The sequence below is a fragment of the Kryptolebias marmoratus genome, linkage group LG15 (assembly GCF_001649575.2).
Source record: "Kryptolebias marmoratus isolate JLee-2015 linkage group LG15, ASM164957v2, whole genome shotgun sequence".
Lineage (NCBI taxonomy): Eukaryota > Metazoa > Chordata > Actinopteri > Cyprinodontiformes > Rivulidae > Kryptolebias > Kryptolebias marmoratus.
In genome coordinates this window covers 22940009-22952232 of record NC_051444.1, presented here as the reverse complement: position 1 = coordinate 22952232, position 12224 = coordinate 22940009, and the positions used below count along the sequence as shown (strand labels likewise).

The 12224-nt window shown below is 45.4% G+C and overlaps 1 protein-coding gene across 2 annotated transcripts in view; it reads right to left on the bottom strand.

Annotated features, from left to right (window-relative positions):
- Positions 1-809: 809 nt before the first annotated feature.
- Positions 810-12224, bottom strand: part of LOC108237844 (E3 SUMO-protein ligase PIAS1-like) — a 52414-nt gene continuing 40999 nt past the window's right edge. For both annotated transcript variants that reach the window (XM_017419540.3, XM_037980008.1), the window contains exons 3-13: positions 9943-10027; positions 9706-9844; positions 9499-9633; positions 9023-9128; positions 7651-7724; positions 7186-7346; positions 6339-6475; positions 5803-6031; positions 5122-5261; positions 4810-4850; positions 810-2016 (exon numbers count right to left, since the gene is read on the bottom strand). In XM_017419540.3, coding sequence (XP_017275029.1) covers positions 1660-2016; positions 4810-4850; positions 5122-5261; positions 5803-6031; positions 6339-6475; positions 7186-7346; positions 7651-7724; positions 9023-9128; positions 9499-9633; positions 9706-9844; positions 9943-10027 — 1604 coding nt within the window. In that variant the 3' untranslated portion in view covers positions 810-1659. The remainder of the gene's footprint in view (positions 2017-4809; positions 4851-5121; positions 5262-5802; positions 6032-6338; positions 6476-7185; positions 7347-7650; positions 7725-9022; positions 9129-9498; positions 9634-9705; positions 9845-9942; positions 10028-12224) is intronic.

The following is a 12224-nucleotide window of genomic DNA, read 5'->3' as shown; positions in this document are numbered from 1 at the left end:
GGGGGGGGGGGGGTGGCGTGGGCGGCTGTCAAATGCCATTAAATCATCGTCGCCGGGATAATTAGGCTTTCAAGAGCGCTGCTGCCCCGTCTCCGGCAGAACGTCGAGGAGACGCTGACGGCAGCGGACACGGGGAAACTTTCAAGGATGCGGGGCAGAAGTGGAGGAGAGGCGGGCTGGGAGGGGTAGGGGGGGGCACCAGGTCTACAGGACGTAGACCAGCGAACGGGAAAGTGTGTCCGGTCTTAAAGATGTACGATACATTCATGCAGCCCGCAGAGACGACGGCGAACGCTTCCGCCACGGCCGCACAGACCTGATGCTGCTCATCTCGTCGAAGACAGGAGGGGGGGTTCTTAGCTCCGGTACAGGCCGTGCACTGGTTTGCCCTCTCAGCCTCTCCACCCTTTTTTCCCCAGAGAGACACTTCCTTTAGACAGGGGAGGGGTAAAGACATCAGCAGCAGGTTAAAGCGCCCGGGGCAGAGGTCAAGTGACGATTTAAGACATTAATTCGAAGCGTCTCAGAAGCGCGCACTTTGACAGGCACTGGTTTAAACTCGCTCGCGTGCGCGCGCCGTGGACGCCGGTGTCTTTAAAAAAAAAAAAAAGAAAAAATAGGCCGGATGCTGCCGCGAACGGCTTCGACGGAAACTCGTTTTTAACAGTCGACTGAGAAGAACGGACTGAAAGCACTGGCTCACGACTGCATTCTGATTATTGTGATCACTTTCATAAGTACCTATGTTTTTTTTCTTTTTTTGGCTTTGTGCAAAAACAAACAAACAAAAACTCTTCCAGCTAAAAGTCTAAAATTGCAAGTATAAATAGTTTCATTTCATAAATGCTGTGTGACAACAGAGTCTTTACAAGGAGTGGAAATGGGAAAAAAAAGGTTCTTTTTCTTCCTGCGCACTCACCACAGCATCAACCTGAAGGTCAAAGGGAATGCATATATACCTGTTTAAATATCATACATAACTTAGAAGCATAATAAAATTCCAGCGGAGACGTTCGTGTCGTTGAGTCTGAACACGAGCTCCAGCCAAACAAAAGAGAGGGAGAGCAAACTGAAGTTAATGCCGGAGAGATGAAAATGGAGTAGAGTTAATGAAGAAAAGGAGGACGACATGGCAACAGGCTTTTGTTGAAGCTTTTGTGAGAGGAGGAAAAACAGAGGAAACAAACCCGACTCAGTCCTCCTTGTAGAAACAGCGATTCGAAGCAGCTCACCAGACTGAAAATGTTTCCAACATACAAAAGTAAAAGAGGAAAATAGATTTTGTTCTCTGTACACGGTGCCACTCCTTGCTTTTGTTGCGTTTTTTTAAAAAAAAAGGACCTTCCAACCTTGTGTTTTAGCTCAGGTCTCTTCTTTGCTGCTTGTGCCTTGTTGGTACCAGTAAAGAATTAACGTGGGGGGAGGGGCTTCACAGGCGCGACAGAATGTCCACGGCTGTCCCCCCCGTTTAAAGCGAAGTCACCCATTCGTTTGATTAGTGCTCATCTCGAGGCAGGCTCGTCGTTCTGACCGCGCAGACCTGCAGAGTTTGACGAGTCGGGCCCAGTCTAGTCTCTGGATCAAAGCCTCGCCCTGCGGCCTGCATGTGATTGGTTACTGCATTCAAGCCGAGCCGAGAGCGTGCCGCCTCGTCTCCGGTCAGTCCAGCGATATGACATCAGGTATCCCGCCGTAGATCGCTGCCACCGCCGCCTCGGCGCTGCTCCTGCTGGTCACCACCCCAGGGTGCGCGTGCGCGGAGTGCGAGCCGGCGTGTGACGACAGGTGGGTGGAATGAGCGTCTCGGAGGCCGCCGGGTGACACCAGGCCGCCGCCCGAGTTGCTCACGCCGTTGGTCGGCACGGTCAGCGACGTGGCTGGGGCGGCTGCGGACTGGTCGAGGAACAGCTGCGAGGCCGACGAGGCGGTGCTGTAGGGCATGAAGCGGTTCAGAAGCAGCTCGTGGTCGTCCGAGGTCGAGGCGGCTGCCGCTGCTGCCATGACCATGTTGTAATGCTGCGGGACGAGAAAGCAGAGAGGGGTAAACGGGCTGGCTCCGGACGGGCTGCGTAAAGAGGCCAAAATGATGAAACTCATCCCTCGCTGCTTCCACAGGAGTAGAAGCCAGGTGCTACTCAATCAGATGGACTTTATTACTGGATCATCATCAGTGTGACCAGGTGTGTGTTAACGAGGCCAAGGAGGAACGACAACAGCAATGACCTCAGAGAAACAACGGTCTGGGATGAGTTAGAAGGTCATTTCTAAACGGTTTTAGGTCCATCTTTCTTCAGTGAGAAAGATTATTCACAAGTGGAAAAGCTTGCCAATTTTTCCAGGAGTTGACAAATTGTCAGTGATAAAAACGTAAGAGCTCCATCTCAGACTGTAGAGACCTCAGCTAGCAGGTTAAAGGTTAAAGTTCAAGAAAACGACTGAACATGGCAGCACGACTAAAGTTTCATCTGAATGAACCAGAAGACTTCTGGAACGATGGACAGATGAGACCAAAGTAAAAATGTCTGGCTGTAACATACGGCACCGTGTTTGGTGGAACCAAACAGCACATCAACACAAACACCTCCTGCCAGCTGTCAGCACGACGGCGGAGGGCTGATGGTTTGGGCTTGTTCTGCAGCCACAGGACCTGGGCACCTTACAGTCATCGAGTCGACCACGAACTCCTCTGTTTACTAAAAACAGAGTCAATCTGTCTGACAGCTAAAGCTCCACTCAAACTGGGTCATGTAAAACGACACGGTGGTACCAAAACCCAGGAGCAACAGAACAGCTGATAAAGAAAAGAATCCGGGCGTTGCAACGCTTCAGTCAGAGCCCCCACCTCTACTCGACTGGTTGCTGTAGCGAGGTCTTAAAAGAGTCGTGCAGAAACGATTGCCTGCAGACCTCAATGAACTGAAACAACATTGTAAAAAAAGAGTGGGCCAAAATTCCTCCACATCAATATGAGAGAGGCCGATAAAGTCATACAGAAAGTCTACTTAAAGTAATTACTGCTAAAGGAGGTTCGATAATCTAATCAATCATGTGGTGGACTTTTGTAACTGTTTTTGACCATTTTGGTTTTTTTAAAATAAATAATGACATGTAGGAATCAATTGTTTTTTTTGTATACTTTAATAATTTTATTAAAGACCAGATTATTTTTAACATGTCCTGACATAAATCTGTAGAATCAAAGAAGAGTGTAGTTCAGGGGTGGGCAATCCTGGTCCTCGAGGGCCACTATCCTGCATGTTTTACTTGTTTCTCTGCTCCAATACACCTGATTTGAATCAATGGCTGATTAAAAGAACATGAAGAGGTGATTAAACCACTGAATCAGGTGTGTTGGAGCAGGGAAACAAGTAACACATGCAGGGTAGTGGCCCTCGATGACCAGGATTGGACACCTCTGGTGTAGTCTTTTCTCATGACTGTATATGAGGATAAGACGGCATCGTGCCTTGAGGGCGTGACGTGGTGATGACAGACAGTCTGTGCGATCAGCCCCTGCAATATTTAGACCGGGGCTGACAAATATTCTTTGGGTCATGCTCAAAGCTAGTTATATGCCGCTCCTCTTACGGCCTGGCGGTGCCAGCATCATCTGTGTGGTGGGACGTGGCAGGCTCAGTGGGGACGGAAAGAGGAGCTTGTTTTAGCGGCCTTATTGTGGAACTGTTTGGTGAAAAAGGCCGAAAGTCTTGCCTCTGAGCTGGCAGCCACAGAGCGGAGTCAGTGAGTATGTGTGCAGCCTGCAGATCTAAGCTGATGTCACTGAGGTGATTCTGAGATTCCTGCTTCGTGTGTGCCGGCACACGCCATCGACCAGCTTGATCGGTTCTTATTGGAACAACCAAAGGTGGCTTAAAAAGGGGGCACTGAACTTTAACGTTCAGGTAGATGAACAATGGCATCTTCAAAGAACTGTGATATTTATTCTTCCTAAGCAAACATATTTTTAATGTTTTTAACTGTGAAGCACTTCAAATTGAATGAAACATTAGGTAGAATGAGAGCAATGTCCACCAGATGTGCAGAGGTGTAATAATCCAGGTTGATAAGAGGAACGTGTGAAACCTGAACCTTAAAAACCTCCATAAACCAATGAGCCACTTCACAGCAGCCAAGGCAACTTTTAAACAAAATCCAAAGCTTTCACTGAACCAAAGCCCAAAGAAAGGCACAGATATATTTACAAACCAACAGTGGTTATATTTCTTCATGTTCTGAGGTAAAAGTCTTTGATTCAGTCTGTTTTTCCAAAGCTCCAGTGAAATAAGTGAGGTCTGCAGACCGACCGGTGTCAAAACAGACTGAAAATGTTGGACCTCTTGAATACTGCGCAGGTTGTTCTTGAAACTCCGGTCGTCCTCACGGTATCAGACTGGCAGCAGGAATCTCTGAAGCAGACGTCTCATACCCACAGCAGCTGGATATTATTTCACTTAGGCTAAACGAGAGAATGTTTTTCGCTCCGGACAACTTTCATTTGTCAAACGTTTTGCTCTCACGACTCCTTAAATAGCTCGAGGAAACTAAAACCCACAAGGAGCAAAAAAAAAAAAAAAAAAAGAGGGAACACTGTGTACTCGAAGGATTTTATGGAAAATTCCACCTACCGTCAGGTTTTAAAATATTTATTTTTAATTAGTTACCTCGCCAAGAGGAGTTTTTTATTTTTTTTATTTTTTGCTTACTCCAGTGGAAAGGTTTGTTTCTGGGAAAAGCAATTTTTACCCCGGGGCAAACTTACTTAAGGGGCAAAATGTAGCAGCGTAACACGCCCAGCGCCAGTAAACATACCTGATGATTGTCTCCTTGAAGAAAAGAGAAGAAATTCAACTCTGGAAGTGAAGCACAGGCGGAATTAGTGAAGTCAAATATAAACAACTTTACAAGAAAATAAAAAGCCACGCGATTTAATTGTCGTAAAATTGATTAAAAAAGCAATGAGATAAAACACAAAGCAAGTGATGCTAAACCCTGTATGATCTCAGAATGTCTTTACTTTGATATTTAAGCATATTTCTGGGTGGTGTACAATCTCCTTAAATTAACTTTCATTCTTGGTAACTCTAATGAGAATTCCCATTAAAAGACAGGCTGTGTTTTTACCTGACAGGTCGTTGGGGGTGTGGTAGTAGGGTCTGTAATCCTGGATGAGCGGGGGGACAGGAGGGATGTAGCTGGTGTCCATGGCTGGCATGCTGGGGGTGCGGCTCACGGGCGAGGCCTGGTGGTGCAGGTTCAACACGCTGACGGAGGAGACGCACGGAGGTATTAATCTATTTATAATCAGGCTTTTACTTCTTGTTGTAACTGTCCTGAAAGTGTCACGGCACTCCTCATCCCGCTGCTGAGCCCGAAACACAAAGCTCCGTACGGCGACCCTCACGGGATTCAATCAAAGTCAAATGAAGCAGCAGATGCTTTTAGTAGTAATGAATTTTAATTCGGCAGGAAGATAAAACCGATAAAGTTTCAGGAAGTTATCCACCTCTTCAGTCGTTTACTAGGTTTGTCAAACATTCAATTACACTTTTAAAACTCGCTGAACTTTAACCCTGCGTTCGTGCGGATGTGCAGCAAGATGGAGCGATCGATACTCGTCCTGGGGAAAGTCGCTCGTCTCATCTAACACCAACACACCTTGGTCAGTTCCCTCAGGAGCGGATAGAAATTTAAAAAGACACTTTGAATACTCATCTGAGCGGCTAAGACGAGCCCGAACTTCCCCTTTTAATGAGACGCAAAGAGCGCAAGACGATAAAATAACAGACTCCGGTGTTGTCTCACCCTTTGTTAATGATGGGAGGTGAGGTCGGGGACAAAGACGGACACGCTCTTTTGACAGGAGGCGGGAGCGGCGGGGGCTGCGGCGGGGCTGGCGAATCCGGTCCTTCGTCTTCCGAGGAGCTGTCCAGCGTCAAGTCGATCACTTCCACCTTCTTGCAGTTGCCGCTGTCACCGTGGCTGGAGGAGGAGGAGCTCCTCTGACTTGAGCCTTCAGACGTCCGATAGGAGCCTGCAGAGCAGCACGGACGTCTCAGTTTGTTTTCAGGGCTCTCAACGAAGCACAGAAACACGTCTCCACTTCTCTAAAATGAGCTAAAGTTTGTATCACTAAAGAATCAGGCCGTAAACTTAAAGGACGCTGGATTAATGCGTTACCAAATTAGAACTGACAGTGCAAAAAAAATAATAAACCGGAGATAAAATGCACTTTTTCTTTCTTATTTGTAATATTCCCAGCCTTCCAACCAAACTGATTTTAAAATCTGCCTCCCAGCCCATCCCTTACCCCCCCCTCACACATACACACACACACTCACTATCCAGGCCGTTGTTATAAGAGGCTGAGGAGACTTCCTGCACTTCCTTCTTAGACCTCATGGGGGCCCAGCTGCCATCCTCCTTAAACTGGATCTCATCGCAGTCCATGCAGCTGTTCAGGATCTCCACGAAGAGCCTGAGAGCGAGCACGCACGGATTTACAGGCACGACTAAAACAGAAGGCTCCTCGCAGGGGAAAACACCGTCTTTATACAATTCATTAACTTGAAAAACGTTTACATTAACCCTGTTTGTGTCTGTGGTTTAAGGAGTGTTTAACACAAAGTCGGAATCGTGCATCAGGTTCCTACACATTTTTCATTTTGGAATTCCTGACTTTTCCAGAGCTAACTTTCCCTGATTTTTTTTTTTTTTTGTTGATTTTTGAGCCATTTTTGATGTTAAACAGTCGGCAAATTAACCGTTTACAGGTTGAAACAGAGGTGCAGATTTATTATCTGACCGATTTGAGAAACCATTTTTCTTCCCTCCATTATATATTTACTGTTTCCATAGTCTCTTCTTGCATCTTGGGAGAATAAACAACCACCTACACCTACCCAGCTTTAAATTATTTTCTTTTTATCAGAGTATTATGAGGTTTTTTTCACTCCAAAAATGCAAACCTAACTAAATAATTTACTTCTCAAGACTAAACTTTAAACTAACCTCAAACGAGTTATAATTTCTGACTGCTCTACATAAGAGAGTAACACGTCTGAGAGTCACAGTGACGTTTCCAGGACACTCACAGTTTTTCGGGCTTCATGTGATTAGATTTAAACGAGCGTACGTAAGAGTGGGAATCGCACCTTCCTAAGAGGACTGTGGCTTTGTGTGCCTTACCCGTCGATGATGAGGTGCTCGTAGGGGGCCTTCTTGTCACAGACGGGACACACCCAGGTGGGCTTCTTCTCGTTCATCTGGATGTAGAGCGTGGCGTCGAAGCACTGCAGATGGGAGCACGTCAGCGCCCGGCACGGGATCATCAGTCGCATCTTCCCCAGCTGCACAGAGAGCACGCAAATATGTGTTCAGGGCGCCCGGAGGAAACCCGCAGCGGGGACCGCGAGTAAATAGCGCTCTTAAATGTCATAAATGCGCCAAACCCACAGGAAACTGACACGTGATATCACTTTGGAAGACAGCTTGACAGGTGAGCATGTTTGCAGCTATGAGTTATGTGCATAAAGGCGTGCAGAGTCACATGCAAAGTCAAGGAAAAAAAAAAACTGAAGCAGAGAAAATGGGCAAACGTGTTTCGGCATGACTGAATGTTAAAAATTCATGAGGAGCAGGGAGGATGATTACCGGGCAGAGCAGAGACACTCGTAGGCTGGTAGTGGCTATTTCACTGTCGGGGTCTGCTGTTAGCTTCTCTTTGACTGCAGGGAACAGATAAAGAGATAAAGATGAATATGAGCGAGGGAGAACCAAACAGACGGACCTGTTCTTACAGATGTGCTCTCTAAATCCCTGTCAGACCAGACGACTGCGCTATAAATATATTTAAGAGCTCCTCATAATGCAGCTGCAGCCCCCTGCAGTATTTCTCATTCATAATAAAATAATTTGGCTGGATGGGGGGACAAGAAGAAAATCCCAAAATGTGCCTACATACTGCAGTCTTCAGCTGACTATCTTAGAATCAGCTATTATTTGAGTAAACAGAAAAGTTATTTTTGTTCAAGTTTAGGTGTCTTGTTCCACTTCTCCCATCTTGCAATTGCAAATAAAAACAGTTGTTTTCTCTTGTGAATTTTTGACTTTTTTATCGTTGCATTAAAACTCCTTCGAGTATATTTCATGCAGAACATTAGGGCAGAAACCGGTGCAGAAATTAAACTCAAAGCTCAATCAAATTGAACCGCAACAGATTACATTTATTTCATAAAAAACTAGCACACGGTCTAAATGTGGCTAAAACACTGAGTTTAAAAATCTGCATCCACTTCACAGCTAAACAAAGACACATTACTGACTGAAACTGATGATTTCTTTCACAATAGTTTTGTTTATTGCATTATGTTTATCCTCAGTTTGAATCTGAAACCTACAATAAACGTAGAAAAGAAGCTTAAAGATCTCCTCGCATCAGTTTGGGTCAATTAAACACACTATGGGGTATAAGCAGATTGTTTTAAAAGGTACAGATGAGAAAGATTTCTGTGTGGACAAGCTGCTCAGCTATGTAAAACGGATGCTTTTATATAAACAAAAATGGATTTTGTCATTTATAACAAACAAAAGTAGAGATCTGGTGAAGCTTGACGGATTCTCAACCCTTAAGAAAACATTACAGATCATCACAGAACAAACCTGATTCCGAATTACAGCATCTTCTTTAAATGACCTGATCAGTAAAAACCTGAAAGTCCTGGGCGCTGTGTGGAAAGAGCGAACTAAAGCAAACTGGCCTTCACGGCTCAGAGAGGGAAAAGAAGTGGTTATGAAACACGGCGATAAGAAAACCTCTGCCCTAAACATGTTGCTTGGAATCAGTATTAAATCAAAACTAAGCTGTAAAACATTTCTCAGTTTTGCATGTTGATGCTGTAGTCTTTTTAAAACCAGACTTCTGATAACGGGCAAACCGTCCCGCCGTTTGGAAACGGGTGACACACATCAGTCTGTGCACGCCGTACGAGTGCATCTGTAAAGGACGGAGGCGGGCGGTCCTTACTGAGCGCTCTGGAGTGGTCTGGGTTTCTGATGCCCTTTGCCCGTAGTCTCTGCAGCAACACCGTGGACGACTGCTGCTTCACCAAGTAAACGGCCATGGAGTAACTCTGCGGACACACGAGAACGTGAAGCGTAATGTAACTGTGTGCGAAAGTGATGCTTTACAACGTATCGACGGGGACAGAGGATTTAGGCTGTTTGAGGCAAATTCGAGAACAGCATTTATCAGTGACTCAGGCTGAAACCAGTTATCGTCATCATCACCCGACCAGCTAAAGATTCATTCAAAAATAGAAAATATCAAAAACAAGTTCCTACAAAATCAGTGGGACCAGAAGCAGCTTTAAAAAAATCTTATTAAACATAAGAAAAATGATCAGTAAATCTTCACTTCTGGGATGATTTTAGAAGCCTGTGTTTAAAACAAACTTATTCCAGCTTCCCTGAGCGTCAGAAGGAGGCTTCCTGTCCCCTTACCCTTCCAATCTCGGACGTCCACGAGACCACGATGGTGTTGGGGACTGTGGTGGACAATCTGACCAGTGAGGTAATGTTGATGGGCCGGCTGGGTCGCTTGGGCTCAACGCCGTTTTTGGTTGGAGGAAGGTAACCCTGGAAATCAGACACAAGCGTGAGACAAAAGACGTTTCGCCGGGTGACGCGGCTGGCTGAACCTCTCCTCACCGGCAGGTTGCATGGTTTCCCGTTGACTTTCACGCACAGATTGGGAGGGAAATGGTCTTCCTGAGGACAGCTCGTCTCTGACAGGCAAAACCGCAGCTGAACCTGAACTGAGAAGTCACACTTGGTCCCAGAGATGTCCCTTTTAAGCGAACAAAGAAAAACAACCGTTTACGTTTAGGAAATACCCATTTCAAGAAGTCAACCTCCTGCGTTCGACGGAGCCGAGGTTTCTCTCACATCGAGCTGCTGATCTGCTGAACTTGCTGCGGCGTTAACGCGAAGGCAAAACACGTCTCCTGAAACCGCTGGCTGTTGTCTGATGCTGCCGAGACAAAGACAGGAGGGAGAGATGTTTAATAACTACAGATGGTACAGTTTTATGGCACCGTGCAAAAGTCTTCACCTAGTTCCTGATGTATGTGATACATTTCTCTAGCCTTTTGAAGTGGATTTCTAAAAGATATTTTTCAGACTTGAGTTACTTTTTCACTTTTTTTCCTGGTCCAGTTGTACCTGACAAAACGCTGACTCATTTCTCTAAATCTATGACATTCCCAAAAACATCTTCCGCTCATGAAACTAAGCCTGGGGTACAATAAAAGACAGTAAACGACAAAAAGCAAAAGATGAAGAAGAGGAGTGTGCACAGCAGTGCACCACAGATATTAATTTATAAAGCAAAGTATTATTAGGGGGAGCTTTTATGTCTTGCTAAAGAGCACCTGGATGTCAAAAACTAGACCTCACACCGAGGTGAAGATGAAAATGGGCTCTATTTATAGGCCCACCCACAGGTGCTGGAAATAACTGGTGCTTCTAACCCAGCCTGCATTAAAGAGACAGCAGGTTCACCGAGTCGAGAAGAGTCTGAATAGGAGGGCAACGTAAAAACAACAACAAAAAAACAAACTATGAGGATTCCAACAGATAAACCTTTTTGGATTTGGACTTAAAGAGCACATGTTTTTAGCCCTTTTCTTTGATTCTGAGGAGCGTCATAGAGCTTTTTTTGTGCCTTTAAAATGCTCGAAGAGGAACAAAGTTTACAGCAAACAGAGCCGTCCTCTCCTCCTGAGCTGCTACTGAACCTCACATGAATATCGCTTCCTGGTGGCAAGTTTGGTAGACCGAAAATAAAATGTAAGCAACCCTTTCTGACCAGTCAGCTGATGAATCGCAACAGTCTCGGCCTTGAGGGAGCAAAACAAATAAATAAAAGCAAAGACGGAGCATTTCAGTCTCTAGCTGCAATAGAAATGTACAAAATAAAAAAATTAAAATGTGTAAAGGAAACACACACAAAGAGTTAATACAAGAACTGTTCAATGAAAACAGTAATTATTTTTGGAAACATACTAAAGTTGTTTTTTCCCAGAAAGAAATCCAAAGACTGGCAGCATCGCAGCTAGAGGCATTTAACATATTTTGGCAAACAGACTCCAACTAAGGCAGGACTTATCTGTCCGGAGATTAAAAAGATATTTCAACATCGCTGTTAAAACTCACAAACATGTTAGATCTCGTCTGATCGACTGACTCTGAGAGAGGAAACACAAAAAGCGCTCGTCAGTTCACACGTCAGGTGCTGAAACCTCAACGAACGGTTCACGTGGACCACAAATGTCACACAAGCAAGACAGATTACGAAACTCAACCATCGGGTACTGGCGAGTTATTACGGTGGACAGGTTTTCTTAATTCATCCAGATTCGTTATAAGGCTGTGGGACAACAGGGTTTGGCTTCTGCAAAGAAAATGAAGTGGAATAAAAACAAAAGGCTGCAATAATCCATGATTTGATGCTGTTTTGAAATATGCGTGATTGTGTTTTTAAGCTCTGTAGAGGCAGCACGCTGGAAAAAACAAAACAACAGCACAGAATCCATGCTCGCTCACTCTTTAATTATGTTAATGCCCAATTTTTCGCTCCCCTTTTACACCTTTATCATGATGCATTAGTTGAATAAATCGCTGAACTTCACTCTCTGCAGGAAACGGTTCTAAACGAATCCTTCCGCAGCCACAGACACCTTTTAGTCTTCATCCTGAAATGCGTTTATGACCAGCAGTTGAGGCCCCTTTATGCCCTTATTCTCAGAGTGATTACGTTTTACTTCACTGAAGCAGCCGAACCTCTTTGGGGATATTCTGTTTTCTGTGCAGGACGTCGAGGGGAACGAAGGCTGCTCTTCATGTGCCGAACCGATCGTGCTCCTCTCAAAACGTCTTTAATTTTTCTTCCCCCCCCTCCAGCAAACCCATCGTACCGCCCCCGGTTTTGTGCTCAACACTTGTAGCCGTACATCCCTGTGTCCTTTCAGCTGCAGCCTGCAGAACAAACCCGGGCACGAGTGTGCTTTCGAACAACAGTCTTCCTCCTCTCCGGGCACGCGGGTTATAAATAGAAAGTGCTCTTTCACTCTCCCCCCCCCCTCTCTCTCCAATCACTCTAAACTCACCCCCCCCCGTCTTTGGCAGTGGATTTGTTTCTGGTGTTTCACTCCATGTGTGGTTAGAAA